This window comes from Salarias fasciatus, chromosome 13, assembly GCF_902148845.1.
Source record: "Salarias fasciatus chromosome 13, fSalaFa1.1, whole genome shotgun sequence".
Taxonomy (NCBI): domain Eukaryota; kingdom Metazoa; phylum Chordata; class Actinopteri; order Blenniiformes; family Blenniidae; genus Salarias; species Salarias fasciatus.
In genome coordinates, this window is record NC_043757.1 from 26,928,866 (window position 1) to 26,944,516 (window position 15,651).

The window sequence follows — 15,651 nt, forward strand, 5'->3', positions numbered from 1 at the left end:
AAATGGGAACGCAGCCCGGCCCGGAGTTGGTGGTCTTTCGGTTGGCCCACAACCTGTACCATGTGACTCACCTGCAAACACAAACCACACACACATCAACTGATTGTCTTTACAAGATTTTCACCTGGTTCTGGAAACGTGCAGAGGAAGCAGACCTACCGACTGATAATCGCAGTAACAGGGAAGCAGGTTCGCAGCCAGGTAGAGGAAGGCCAGGACCAGGCCCACCCCCCACATATCGATGGCCTCAGTGAACGGGAGGCCGAGCCAAACCTCTGGAGCCCTGAGGAGGAAAGACAGGAGTTAATGTGTGAAATGAGCTGGATACCTGTGAGGAGTCACATGTAGTGTGGATTAATGAAGGCGCTGCAGGGTGAACATACCTGTATCCAACCGGCTGAAGCCACTGTCCCGCCCTGGCCGTGTGGGCTGGTACAGCCAGCCCAAAGTCGATGAGCTTCACCCTTAAAGGTTGGCTCACCGAGTTGACCAGCATTATATTGTCCGGTTTGATGTCGGTGTGCAGCATTCCGACGCGCCGCAGGGCGTTCAAGGCCACCAGGAGCTGCACAGACAAAGCATGAGAGGTCAGGGTTGTGATGCTGTGAAGGTGAGGACTCACTGTCCTCCACTGATCATTGGTAAATGTGCAGAGTGAGAGATTATTTGGTCAAACATTACAAACCTGCTTGGCGATTGGACGAATTTGATGTAATTCCAGTGGAGCCCACTTTCGTGTCTGCATCCACTGGAATAGATCCATGTCCATCATTTCGAATGCCATGCAGTGCTGCCCCATGCACTCGAAATGCTCAAAGAATCGGACCACGTTATCGAGGTCAGGATTCAGGAAGCCGATGATCTTTAAGGCTTTCAGCTGGGGAGGAAAGAGGAAGATGTCGTGTCAATGGTTCTAACAATATAAAAGCAGATTTTGGTTCATATTCTGCAGTGGGAGAGTAATGGAAATATCTCCAGAGGTGTAAAATCTACCTCGCTCCTGATGTCCTGAGCCTGATCCTGCTTCAGGACCTTCACGGCCACCTCCTTCTTGTCGTCCAGCTTCTGGCACTTCACCACCTTCCCAAAGCAGCCCTCTCCGATGATGTTGGTGATCAGATAGGCGCTGGTGGAGCTGTGGAGGAGCTCTCCTGGACTCAGATCTGGTTCTGTGCAGAGAGAGAGTGTGTTCCGTCAGTGTGTGAGAAGTACCATCCATTCAACAGAAACCATAAACCCTCTAAATTCAACAGCATGCAATAAAACTGATGTGTATATGAAGACAGAATTGATCAGAAAGGTGTGAGACGAGCCACTCTACACGACATTAACACAGGTGACCCGGCTGACCCCAGCTTCACTTTAACATGCATTCTTCCTGGTTTGTGAGATCCAAAGTTTTAAAAACATCCTTAAATCAGGGGGAAAAAAACAAGTATTGAAGAAAAATAAACTCAATTCAATGTCTTATGACTTTTGAGCTGCTCCAAGCTGCAGAATGTCCTGAATACTTCATTCCACATCAAGTTATTTGTGCCCTAACATGAACAAAATGTTGAATATTGTCAAACTTAACAGATTATGGAATAAGATATGAAAGTTTTACTGTAGCACCATGTTGTGGGGTCAGGTGTTTACAGCTGTGTGTTCTGGGTTGACTGTTTTTTACCAAATGGCTCCACAGTCTTCAGACCACAGTCTGTGTTTTAAATTTTCTCACCTGGAGAACCAGAAGCTTCCCAGCTCTGTGGTGCTAACATGTCTGTCGCTATCTCTGCTGTCGTTGTGGAAATATTCGTCGAAATGGCCGCTAGCGTCGCACTCCAGAAAACTGTGCCTGCACTGAGAAACCCTCGAACGATAATGTGGGACATGCTGGAACCTCCAGATGCATTTGCTCTGATGATGTCAAAAGTCAGGTTGCCTAGCAACATGATGCCATTGATGTCAGGCTAGCTCTGGACGGTCATGTGACAACGGAAATTTACTGGATAAACAGTGTATTCATGGCTGTTTTGTATCCACTCATTAATCAGTTTATGCAACAATGTAAATTTTCAATAAACATACAAAAGGAAACCAGAAGTTTCAGTCATAATAATGTAATAATTTAATACATTAAATAAATGTAATAAATTTAAATAAAGAAATAATTTAATAGACAAAAGCTGATCAGTCTACAGCTTCGGTGTTGAGGCCTGTTCCTGTTTGGCCTGTTTGAGGGATGTTTGGACCACAGAGTGTATGTATTTGCTGTGAAATGTCCAGAGTCAAAGTAAAAAGCAGAAACACGACACACTCAGGTGATGTACATTTACCTGGGAGAGGAGTGAAGTCCAGGAGCCATCCCAGCAGCTGCAGGAAGAGAGTTCGGAGTGCTTCACTCCTCCAAAGCCTCGGGTCCAATCCCTGCTGTCTTCACGTGCGCGCCCTGGGTCAGTTCACCTCGGGTGTATCGGGGACTACATAAGCAAACCCTGCAGGTCCCAGATGGTTTTGGTAACCAGCCTGACACGTGAGGCCCATGCAGACTGACGGCATGGGTCCTCCAGTTCATGATAACGGGCTCAGTGTGAGACAAATCCAGTCCAGGTTGTTGTCTGTGGTTAAAGTGGTGAATCGATGGTGACAAACCAGGTCTGGACTTCAGGTGTATTTGAGACTAAGAGAACCAGTTTTTTTGGACTTTCACTTAAGTAAAGAATGGCTGTGGTGAGCCTCTGTCATGTTAACTTAATCCAGAGCAGCATGACGGTCATCAGCCTGATTGTTTAGAGTGGGAGGGAGACCAGTGAAGAAGAGTCTGTCCAGGCTGCAGCGCCCCCTGGCAGCACTGCTCAATAATGCAGCACTTGCTCTGCGGAATTTACTCAGAGGACAGGCTCTGAAACACCACGATGCGTGAAATGAATCCTGTACAGCTCAGAGCATTTGCCAAGATTGAAATCAAATCTCGTCGTTGTTTTGAGATGTACAAAATAATCACACGGTGAAGCGATTTCCAAGTCGAATTTGTGTCATCTTCATGTATCTCCGCTGCTTCGTACACAGAGAGCAGGTGACGCCACCATGTGGACGGCAACATGAAGTCCTGTTTGTATCAACATTCCCAACCAAAGTATGGAACTGAGCAACTTGTACTTGAGTCTTTGGAGAGTGTGTCAATATAAGCATAACTCTGAGGATGCTTCCTCACATAGTGGTAGAACAGTCAAACTACTCATAGAAAAAATCCTTTAGATTGTCTTCAGTTTCCCTTTAATTCAAAATGCTCAATTAGCGATTTCATTGAGAGTTTAACGAGTGTTTTGTATGTGGTGTGAAATCCTGTGGTTGGTGTGACACACGGCAGCCCTCCACAGACGTTCCCCCGGGGAGATGAGGACGGACCTCAGCCAGTTTTGTCATTTGAGGACGAAGTTTCCTGCTGACAGTGGACGGTTTGGACGTCCAGCCTGCCGTCGGTGTGGACGCTCAGGGCTTGGAGACATGTCACAGAGCAAGGAGAAGGAAAAGTAGCATCAGCAGGAGGAAGAAAACAAGTACCGAAAGCAGCAAAATAAAGACGAGTCAGATGGAAATGGATTGGAGGTTTAACTTATCCTCAGATGTTGTACTCATGTATCGTCGCCATGCATGGATCTCTGACTTTCTTAATGTGTCGTTGTTCTAATTGCAAGATAGATGGATGGTCCCTTGTGGAGCTGGAGCCAATCCCATCTGACTCTGGGTGAGAGCAGGATCCAGCCTGGACTGGTCACCAGACCATCGGACAAGCACACACTCTCATCGAGGGAGAACCCACAAACACATTACAGTCGGATTAAGAAACAAAACACAGTTTAGGAGAGACGACCTCTGGAGGGAGGGGAGGGAGTTCACAGCGCAGAAAGACAGGTCGAGCAGTGTTTGCAATTCTTCCAGCAGATGACTTTCAATTTTTATACAACCGCCTCTGAATACTGAACAGAATGTGCTTTTTGGCCAGCTGGTTTTCTGGGAGACTCAGTCTGAAATAACCCAGTGAGACACTTACGTCCAAATCCAAAAAAACTGGACGCAAGGATCCTGATTTACTCACATCCTCCATGAAGTGGTAAAATCTGGACTGTTGAAATTGATTAGATGGACCGCCGGGCCCAAAATTACATGTGACAGCATCGAGTCGGACGAATTGAACGAGGAAATGACCAAGCAGATCTGATCGTTGCAGCAAGTCAATCTGAATTTGGCAAAAGGAAAAACAAAAAGAACGTCTTCACTCAGTTCTCACTGAAGGGGACGGCGGTGGAGCGCCAGAGCTGCTGTCTCTCAGCCTTCTCCAGACTGGTCTGGTCTCTGCTTTGGAGCTCAGCGGCGTGACACATCCGTGACCGGAGGGAATCATGTCAGCCCCGCTCCGAAAGCCGTCTGCAGCTGTCCTCCGTGTGTTTATATCTCCGCTGCGTCTTCCCGGTCGGGCGGTTGCGTGGAGGACGTGAAGACACCGTCCAGCTGCCTTCAGTCCTCCGTCAGCTCCCATCACTACGGCAACCTGCGGGAAACACACACACACACACACACACACACACACACAGCTCTTTTTAAACGCTGCAACGGCTTCCCTTTTAACCTCTTTAGCTCCAGGTAGCTCAGAGCTGCGACTCTGAAAGTAAAGAGCTGCGCAGCTGGGATTAGCTCCTGAGAGCTAGCGCTAGTCGCTACAGAGCTACTGCTGCGTGACGAAATGCTTTTCATCACCAGGTGAGTGGTGTCCACATGCCTGATTCCGACCGGCAGGAAGTCCAGGAGGCTGTTCACGTCTCCACATTCCACCTTCAAAGGAGCCACTTTAAATAATCCCCGTGTGAAACGGGCCCTTCAGCCGACACTGCCCTCGGCACGCTGGCTCTCCGTCCGGACACAAGCCCTTCTTCATGGGGAGATAATTCTGGGTTATCATTGCGCTGGCCTTCTTTGTGCGACTCTCTTTAATAATAACTTCATACTCACCAGAACACACAGGACAGGCCAGTCCAGATCCGGTTCAGGAGCTGATCACTGGGGCCGCTGACTCCGGAACGGATCTGTTCTCTTGAGTGAACATGTGTCTTTATTCACAGCTAAAAAGGTGAAATCATGTTTCTCTTGGGAGGTCGAGCTGGTGGCGTCCAGTTCTGTTGAGCCACCGTGTGAAGAGCGCCGAACCCTCAGTTCTCTGCAGAGCTCCATGGTTCCACCTTCATTCAAACTCAGAGCGTCATTGGTCTGTGAAGTGTTGTATCCTGATGCTGCTTCCTTCAAACCTGGTTACTCTCACATGCATATCATCACCAGTGTGTGTTAACGCTGTGCTTCTGCAGAACCGTGGATTTACTGCGTCTGTCTTCGGCCTGACTCCTTACATAAGCCTGCTCCCTCAGCGCGTGGCTTTTACACCTGCTGCTCCGTGCTGCCGCCGTGGTTTTTGGGTCGTTTATGTAACATCGGAGTAACTGTGTCGAGGGAACACCGCTCTGCGCTGAGGTGAGGGTGATGCACAGCCTCAAACATCACCCAGCAGGGTTTCAGCTGCATATCATTGAGACCACAGGTCGGCTGAATGTCACCTGCTGACGCGAGAACTCTTCTCAGTTAGTTACTGTCAGTGCCTGCAGCTTCACTAAGACTCTTTCATTTACAAATTGAAGTTCACTGTGAATATCTTAATCATGGCATGAGTCCTCTATTTAAAAAAAAAAAAAAAAGAAATCCCATAAGCACAAGGAATTCAAAATCCACCCCGTAATGACAAACATATTTGTTTGTCAGATAGAATTTTTTCCGAAGCTGTTCTCAGCTGAGAAAAGCTTGAAATGCAGGACGGTGAGCCACAGGACCAAGCCACACAGACTGTGTGTGTGTGTGTGTGTGTGTGTGTGTGTGTGTGTGTGTGTGTGTGTGTGTGTGTGTGTGTGTGTGTGTGTGTGTGTTTACGAGTGTGGGGCCCTGCATTCACATGATGTCTCCTTCAGACTGTGACGTATCTGAAGCTAATTATTTGCAGATGTTTTAAAAAGTCACAAAAAACGCACATCTACAGACTCACTGTTAATGTTGTGTGTGCGTGTGTGTGTGTGTGTGTGTGTGTGTGTGTGTGTGTGTGTGTGTGTGTGTGTGCGTCCCTTTAAAGATAACCAAAACCCTACAACAGTTGGATTACTGCTCCGTCCTGGAATGTTGGAATGTTTTGTTTCGGCACGATGAAGAGCTAAAATCTCATCTTTTGTTTTTTTCTCATCAAGATTTTTATTTATCTTAACATAACAGTGAAAAATTAGCTGTGCTCACAATTTGCAGTGCTGTTATGAGTGTGGATCACCAAACTCTCACCGCCGGCTGCAGCTGGGGCGTGAGGGCAGCCGCTGGAAAACAAATGAACTGTTTGTGTGTGAAATCCGTTCAGTGGTTCCGTCTGTAGAATAGAACCTGGAGAGGTTTCCACTCAGTCACAATGACATGACAGAACACATCACTGCTTCTATCTGATCAATATTAAATAGAAGAAATGTTGATCATTTTTGAGACAAAAATCTGCTTCAGTGTACTAAACAGTGTACTTTTTTTAATTTAAAAAAGTTTTTTTTTTTTTCTGCACAAACATGGACATGGTATAGTTTAAAAGTAGATGATTGAATCCCATAATTTGTGCAGGAGAGAAAATCCCCATCTCTAACTCCAGTCAGCACCTGCAACCTACTTCACTGCTTTTTTGGTTATAAATTTGCTCCTTGACAATCAAGAGCCTCATAATCTCGGGACTGTGTGACAAATAAACTGTTTCTGTGTGACAGCACAGCTGTCTGAAACGTTAGAACACGTTACAGTACCGTAGGATATCAGACGCTCCTGTTTCCTGTCCTCATGTCAGGAATATGTCTTGACATTTTAGCTGCCACATGCATAAATGCCCACTTCCACAGATGCTTTTCCACTGCCTCAAGATAGCAGCACATAAGCAATAAGCCTGGCCACAGCTCATTTTAAGACCAACACACCCATGGGTGCACACACGTCTGCAAGTCCTTCTGCTGTTGAAGCAGTTTGGGCACCAGGCAGGGAAACGGTGACTGTGCCGGTTTAAAACTAGCAGAGCCACTTCCTCTGCAGGTTTCACTGCTCCAGGACTCAGAACAGATTCTCACTCCGGGCTTCTCCCTGAGGTGGAGCCAGTGAGGAGTGGAAGGAAACGTCTCCCAGTGAATGATGGGATTGATGATCGATGTAGTGTTGAAGAAAAACATACAAGTTCAATGAGCCCCAGGAGGATTTCACAGAGTGGCTTCTTTTGTTGTTTGGTAGTTGGTTGGGTTTCTTGGGTTGGTTGGTTTATTTATTCGATTTTTTTGGTAGGTGGATTTCTTTGGTTGGTAATTTTTTATTTCTTTGGTTGTTTGGTTGGTTGTTCTTTTTTTCTTTGGTTAGTTGGTTGTTTTTATTCCTTTGGTTGGTTGGTTGGTTGTTTTTATTAAGGATCGACCGATATGGCTTTTTTTAGGGCCGATGCCGATTATTGGTACTTATGGAAACCGATAACTGATATGTCGAACCGATATTCATTTGCAGTAAAAATGAACATTTTGGCTTCAGAATGTAGCTGTGGGACATTGTTCCACAGTCCAGAGTAGTGACTTCAGGCAGAGAGAGAGAGCCGGCTGTATTTATGATCCAAAGAGCACGTTTTTAGATAAATTTATTTTATCGGCTATTGGTGGAAAAAAAGGCCAATACCGATTATGAGAAAAAGGCCCAATATCGGCCGATATTATCGGCCAGGCCGATAATTGGTCTATCCTTAGTTTTTATTCCTTGGGTTGGCTGGTTGGTTGGATGGACTGTTAGATTTGGCGTGTTTTGGTTTATGGCCACTTGTTCATGCCCGTGTTTTGTTTGAAAGCAAATAACAACGTCAACAGATTGTGTTGTTCCTCTTGACTGTCATACTGGAAAACATTCAACCAGAGGTCATGTTCAGGCTGAACTTTGCTGATTTTGACTGAAAGAGTTTAGTTCAGCTGGACTAAAACGTGTTTCCTCTGTTTTCCTTCCCAGTGGTGTGTCACCTCCCCTGTATGAATGGGGGCAAATGCAGCGCCAGGGACAAGTGTCAGTGCCCTCCTAACTTCACTGGGAAGTTCTGCCAGATGCCGGTTCAGGACGGACACCATCACCAGCAGCACCACCACCACCAGCAGCAGCAGCAGCACCATCAGCAGCAGACTGTAGGAGGCTACAGCCAGACTCAGGTCCACTCCACCCACACCCTGCCCCTCACCTACAGCAACGGCCAGAGTCCCGGTGAGCGCACAAATGGAAAACATGGGTGGAAACACTTTCCTGATGCTTATCGCCCAACTTCCTCCTCCAAACGATGACGGTTTGATCCCAGGTCTTCTCAAGCAGCATGGAGGCCTGTGGCGGTCAGGCCTGTCAGACGTGTAATGGTGCAGCGCTGAGGGTGGCCAGCAGGCACGTAAAGTCCAGCTCATTCACTGGAAATGGGCTGGAACCTAATAAGTAAACACTCCCATTGTGCGGATTAGAGACCGGCCTCCAACTCGGCTGTTTACTCACCGGTAACCAGCGACCAAAACAAGCCTGGGAGGCTCATTTTAACGTTCCTCGTATTTAACTATCGCTATTTTGATCCTGCTGGTTTGGAAGCAGTAATTAAAGGCTGCCTTTTAAATGTAATCGAATTTAATTCAGAGTGTTTCCTCTACACACACACACACACACACACACACACACACACACGATCTATAAAACACCAGGCTGCAGTTGGACTGGAGCTGCCATTATATCCACTTTTCATTCCAGAATGATCTTCATATCATCACAATGATGTCAAACACTGGTGGCTTCAACGGCATGCCTCTGTGACACAAAGCAGCGTGTTTCATGGCTGTTTTTCCTTAAATACATGGAATCAATATGACACTTCCTTTGAGGATTAATGCTGGAAACAGATGAAGAGTTTTCTGATTGAATAAACCTACTGACGGACCGACCCAGACTCTCACTGACTGAAATCTGAAGGAAGGAAAGATATCGACAACTTGCAGTTCATGAGTTTTGCAGACGGGAGCCTCAGCAGGATGGGATTTAACCGTTGACACCGCAGGCACACTCGCCGCCTTCCTCATAACCAGAGTTTGTCCAGAATAAGCCGGCGTGGTCGTGTTGCTCGCTCTGCCATGAAGAGCACGTCCAGGCTGATCCCACAGGCGCTGAGCGAGCCGCTGGCAGGCCGGACGTACCGGGAGCCCGGCAGCTGTTTGGCTCTGCCGAGGACGATCCGGTCTCTCTTCACGGGCACAAACCCACAAACCCAGCCCTCCTGCTCTTCCCACAATTACACGTTCCGTACGAGTGTTCTCCAGTTATTGGGGTAATACGCAGGTTTGCCAGCAGTGAAAGATCGGACGCCAAGCCAGCGGCAAATGTAGGTCTGACTGGAAACGGTGTGTTTATTGAATGATTTTTGAGGCTGATCTGAAGCAGAGGGGAGAAGGTGGTAGCTGAAGGCTGCTGAATGAAACCCTTCCTTCGACTTTATGTCAAACATGTCTTCCTGTCTGATCAGATGTATGGAATTTCTCCTGAACATATGAAGCCACTTCTCTCCTCTCCCAGGGTTCAGCCCCGGCATCGTCAACATCCACATCAAGCACCCCCCGGAGGCGTCCGTCCAGGTGCACCAGGTGTCCCAGCTGGACAACTTCCACAGCAACGGGCACCAGCACAGCGGGGCCCAGGCGGGCTCGTCCTCCTCCACCAGCTACACCTACCACCACTCCGAGAGCAGCCAGAAGCTCCAGCACCACGGCTACAACCTGGTCTACCCCGGCCAGCACGCCTACCAGCCCCCGCAGCGCCAGCCCGTCTCCTCCAAGGCCACGCTGGGCCGCTGCTTCCAGGAGACGGCCGGCAGTCAGGTACAGGTTCAGAGCCTCTTTTTCACGGTGGAACGATGAGAAGATCAGAGAAAGTAACGCCGTTGTCTGAACGTGCCTCCAGTGTGGGAAGGCTCTGCCGGGGCTCACCAAGCAGGAGCAGTGCTGCGGCACCATCGGGACGTCCTGGGGATTCCACAAGTGCCAGAAGTGTCCCAAGAAGCCATGTAAGTCCAGCTCCTGGTCACACACGACCTTCCACAAAGTGATCAGTTTATTTTGCCGGATCAATAAGAAGGGGGGAAACTTCCTGTCACCACAGTTGCTTCTGCTAAAACCTTGCGACTTACTCCAGGTGGTTCTTACGGGACATTGTCCTCCTGTCCTTAAAAGTCAGCGGTGTTTTCCTCACACTTCCTCTGGGATCACAGCTACTCTCTCCAGATATAAATAAGCAGAAGGAACCAAAACAAAAAGGAAACGTGTGACGAGGCGGTGAGGAAACCGGAGACGTGTCGGGCGGAGTGTTGACTGACAGCTGACTTTCACTGCGGCGGGTATTTCCAGAGAGGAAAAGCACTAAATACCGCCGTGGCACGTGGTGCCGGCCCCTGATTACCGCTCTGGGGGGAGAGCTGGTACTCCGCTGAGCTGGGCGTTCGGGGGGGGGGGGGGGGGGGTTCCCGGCCTTTTTATGTACCGGCAGGTCATTCAACACGGCTCTCTTTATAGAGCGTGTTTGAAGCGAGCAGCTGGATGCGGGACATGAAGAGACAAGGTGAACTTGCTGTTCTTTTTATTTGCTTTAGGATTGAAGATTTTGCTTTCAAGATGTCTCAAAATGCCCTCCTCACCCCTACCCCACCCCTAATGATGTGTTTCAGTATTTATTCTATCATTTACATTAAGAAAGACACGTCAATAAATAGATAAATCAGTATCAGATAGATAGATAGATAGATAGATAGATAGATAGATGGACAGACAGGAGGACTGAAGGCAGTGGTTTTCGGCTCCAGTGTGTCCAGAGGCGACATTAAAAGCAGCGTTGAGCTGCCGCCCTCCCTCAGAGCCGAGCCAGCAGCCGTCTTGTTGCCGCTGAGCGGGAGACGCCCGCCACCGCCAGGCCGCAGGTTGGTCCTCCGTGGGAACGGCGGGGGCTCGGGGGTCTGCTCGGGGTCACGGTGCAGTGTGAAGTCGTCCATTGTGCTGCGGAGACACCGGGAGCTGGTGAATGAGTTGGCTTTACTGCGGAACAAACATGGCCTTGTTGTTTGAGGCTGAAACATGGATCAGTCAGCTTTCAGGTATTTGGGTGCCACCTCCCCGCTGGCTCCTTTGTGCTCCCTCACAGGAGGCGTCAGGCTCCGAGCTGCAGATCTGCCGTCTGGGTCGGGTTTGAGCTGCTGCTGCTGCCCGGGGACCGTTGAGCCCCGCGGCCTTCAGCTTCCACCCTCGCCCTCATTCACTCAAAATCCTGCTGAGCTCTTTATTTCCCTTCATTCAACACATTTCTGACGTCCAGGCCTGAGTTACAATCACATTCGGTATTAAATTAAAACCTCACTGGAGCCATTAACCTTCTCCTCTGACTCTTACTTCTTTAATTTAAACTCTAATTTAACTTGTTTCAGAAATATTACAGTTTGAACCATTAACATATTCTCCAGATAAGACTGGCTGCCGGCTGACTGGCGCTTCTCTCTTCTTTAGACATTAAGTGGCTGTCGGTGATTGGAAAAAGAGAGATGGGGGTGGGGGGGTCGCCGAGGTTTAATATGGGAGAAAAGGTTGGGAACCACTGCTAGACATGAATTTTAAAAAATGTAGCACATTTTGATAGTTCCTCATTTGCTACCAGACCACATGGTGTATACGTACACTGCTGTTCTCTAAACGGAGCTCATCAGTATTTTACTCCAGCTGTGGGTCACAGCTGGATCTTTGCTCTTGGTGTGAAAGATTCTGTCAGCAGTAGAAGAGGGCAGCTGGGCTGTAGCAGGTGTGACCTTCAGTGCAGTGAAACGCAGCCTAACTGAGCAGTTCTGGATCGTTCTCCTGAACAGTAAGAGGCGTTTCTCAGATCACAGCCAGATGAGCCAGAAAGCCCCGGCTCTCCGTGTCTGTTCCATGTCTCTAAAGTCTGGATTAACGTCTGTCTCCTCTCGTCCCTCGGTCCCGCCCCGTCCTCTCCAGCCATCCCTCTGATCGACTGTCCTCCGGGATACAGGAGGATCAACAGTTCCCATTGCCTCGGTAAGTCGTCCCGACGTGCTGCTTCAGTAAAGCTGCCTGCTGTTTCCAGGATGAACCGGACGGACTCCGGTTAAGGCATCAGGCTGTTTGGCGGTTTGAAATCTTCATGCGCTCTCTCCAGGAGGGTGTGATCGCCGTGATGTTTCACTGTTCCTGCAGTGTTTTATTAGAGTTTCTGGTGTGGGAAAGCTCTCAGAGCAGACACTGACTGTAGAGAACTCGTGAGCTGAGCGGCCTTAACGAGGTTCAGTTTGGACAATAAGACACGTTCTGCTGCTTTGTAGTGGAACGGCTTGTTTTTGTGTTCTAATCCTGTGGGATGTTGGTGGGATGACTGCGGTTGGTTCTGTTCGTCCATGAGAGAATTCCCTGATCGTCACACCGTCTGCTGGATGTGAAAATCTCTGAAAACACAGAAGGATGCATTACATCTGAATTTACAATGAAAGAGTCAACCACGCATCTGTGGGTGCTGCCAAACTTTGTTAAACATGTGAGAAATGCTGACTGAAATGAAGTGAATGATGAGTTACGGTGTGTCTGTTCACATTTGAACCGATACGGTACCAATACCCGGTACCTGGGAATCAGTTCCGGTTCCCAACGGTGCCAGTTTTGTGTGTTTATGTGGTAATAAATGATAATTTCTTGGCAGCTGCAGACGAGTCGTTGATGTATGCTAGCGTGCTGACGGACCCCAGCATGCTAATGGTGCCAAATTCAGGAGTTGTAGCTGTAGATCTGAGGCTGGTCCGTCCTCAGCTTTGAGACAAATCCTGTTCTTAACCAGGAGATTCCTCAGATTAGGAGTTTTCCCGCCGCAGCCAGCGTAATCTGCATCACATCTTGAAAAGCGGAGTCATGTTTTAGAGCGCTTTGTTGACATGCCATGCTGCGTTCAGGTCTGGCATGGAAAATTCCCTACTCCCCCACTCCCTCGCAGCCACAAGGATGCCTCCAGGTCCTGAAACATGATATCGTTTGATTTGACGTGAATCGGTCCTCGGTCGTAGTCAGTTCAGTACCCATCTCCCAGCGTCAGTGTATTTGAAGTGTTATCACATTACTAACCAGACTGCAGAGGCGAAATCTGTCTTTTCAAACTGTTCGGTGACGTTGAGAAAAGGTTTTTTTCTTTTTTTCTTCTGTGTGTTTGACTGTAAATGAGAGCAGTGTGTTTAACTCTTCTGATCCTCGTGTTTCGCTGGTGATTCCCATCGTCGTTCTCTAAACGGTAAATCTACAGATTTACAGGCGCAGAAAGGTTTAATACCCTCTCCGGTCTGTTCTTCTTTATTACCTGGAGAAACGACACACAGCAGTTCAGTGAAGGCAGAGATCGCCTGGATCCAGACCGTTCAGAAGATCAGTGAGCGTCTGGATCCTTTACGTCGTGTGGCGCTCCGCCCTCCGTCCTGCTGATCCGACTCAGCTCTTGTTTTCCTAAAGCTCGTGAGCCCTGAACATTTTCCTGGACTTTGCTAACATGTAGAGCGCCGTCGCTGTCAGCAGCCGCCCCGAACGGCTTGAACTCCCCCTCACCTCGGCGCTGGATGCAGACATGAGTCAGAGTCTGCGATCGGGGCCAAGTCCCGGCTCGCTGCTCTCTGACGGACTGCCGCCTTCTCACAGTCAACACCGAGGCATCCAAACATCACCTGGACAATCAGCCTTTTCTCAAACATCTGACGTTGTTCTTTAACTCCGCTGTGAGGCCAGGGCTGAGGGACACCCAGGCCTCTCTTCAGTCAGTCTTCAGAAACCCGTTCATTAGACCACAGGTGACATTTTGACTGGATGAGTCTGTTGAATTAGCGCTCGAGGCGTTGAGGAGTTTCAGACGTCTGTAACCTGAAGCCTTCACAAAACTACAGCTGGATAAACATTCTAGCTTATTTTTATTTTATTTGCACACCAGAGTCTTTTTCAAGAGTGACTTTTCTTATATTTTAGACAAATAGTCTTTAATAGGAGGCACTACAGCACACGTTTCACAGAGGAGCTGTGAATGATGTTAAAATTACTCATTTAAAAGGTTGAAAGTTGTTTATTTTTTGGTTTTAAAATGCACAAAACTGCTTAAGGAACTGCCACCAGCTCAGTGTGGGAAGAAAAGTGCTGAAAAAGAAGAATAAGGGTGAAATCACTGAAATCAGGTACAGCAGTGCAAACAAATTCAAGAAAATGTTCACCATCCTGGATTATAATTGAAACTTCATAAATGCGACATACCATACAGAAATTTTATAGTTGTTGAAAATATGCATTTGAAAGGTTAAATGTTTTTGTTTCTTTTTTGCTTAATGTCGGTTTGGTGGAAAAATCACAAAAATATCTTTTTTTGACCCTGGTTTGGGTTTGATTTAGTCTGTATCTGTCTATCTATCTCTATCTATGCAGAAGCTTTGGGATTCCTTCATTGTTATTGTAGAACTTATCACATGTTCAGAGCTATTCACTACTGTAGAGCTCAATGTCAAAAAAACTTCACACAAAATGCAGCGAAATCTTGTCATTTCCACCTGAGGGTGTTGTGCAGTCATGAAGTCGTTTCCAGCAGTGAGAGCAGATGATCCATGACTTGCAGAGACTCGCATCGCGGTGAAATTGGGTCGATCCTCACACTCCTCTAAACGCCAAATCCCTTGTTGTGTGTTTTTCCTCTTCCGCGCTTCGTCTTCACAGACAGATTCTGTTTAATGTGTGTTCCAGGCGGTGGTTCAGTCGCCATGTCTTGTTTTTGAATGTCTTTCCTGATCCTGGGCGAACGGAGGTGTGGATGAGCCGAGGTTAGCGCTGCGGCTCCTCATCCTTTCCTCCTGTGATCGACAGATGTGGACGAGTGTCAGGAGCAGGGCCGGTGTGCTAACGGGAACTGCGTCAACACGGTGGGCAGCTTCAGGTGCATCTGTAAGACCGGCTTCATCCCCAACCCCACGTTCACCGCCTGCCTGCGTAAGTCCTCCAGCCTCCGCTCGGTCCCGGTCCCGGTCCCGGTCCCGTGTCCTCGTGTGGACGGACAGCGTCCCGCGGCCCAGACGACAGGTCCGCTCTAGAGTCGCATGCTGATGTGCAGAGCGGGAGCGTTCCTTCACCCCGAGATGGAAAACTACTGGAAATAAAGTTGTTCTTATTTCCTCCCTGCTGAAAGGGTTCTGGGCAGATTTCAACACAGTGCATGAGCGACGGCATGGGTTCATCGTGTGATTATCTTTAATCCAGCATGAGAAGGATCAGCCAGTGAGCAGAAACTCAGCAGACATCTCGCTTTCTGGAATGAATGGCAGATGAACAGCAAACACTGCAGAGGTCGTCTGGACCCAGGAGCTGGACTCATTACTGCCAACTAGTGCTCACCAGGCGGAATTACTCAGAAGCCACATGCTGCTGCAGCTCTAACCAAAAGCATGGAAGCCAGTGTGTGTGTGTGTGTGTGTGTGTGTGTGTGTGTGTGTGTGTGTGTGAACCTGAGAGCTGGTTC

At 48.3% G+C, this 15,651-nt stretch overlaps 1 protein-coding gene across 2 annotated transcripts in view; it reads left to right on the top strand.

The window, feature by feature from the left end:
* Positions 1–15,651, top strand: part of ltbp1 (latent transforming growth factor beta binding protein 1) — a 79,718-nt gene that overhangs the window by 41,625 nt on the left and 22,442 nt on the right. For both annotated transcript variants that reach the window (XM_030107077.1, XM_030107078.1), the window contains exons 6-10: positions 8,071–8,316; positions 9,655–9,956; positions 10,039–10,141; positions 12,111–12,170; positions 15,003–15,125. In XM_030107077.1, the coding sequence (XP_029962937.1) occupies positions 8,071–8,316; positions 9,655–9,956; positions 10,039–10,141; positions 12,111–12,170; positions 15,003–15,125 (834 nt within the window). The remainder of the gene's footprint in view (positions 1–8,070; positions 8,317–9,654; positions 9,957–10,038; positions 10,142–12,110; positions 12,171–15,002; positions 15,126–15,651) is intronic.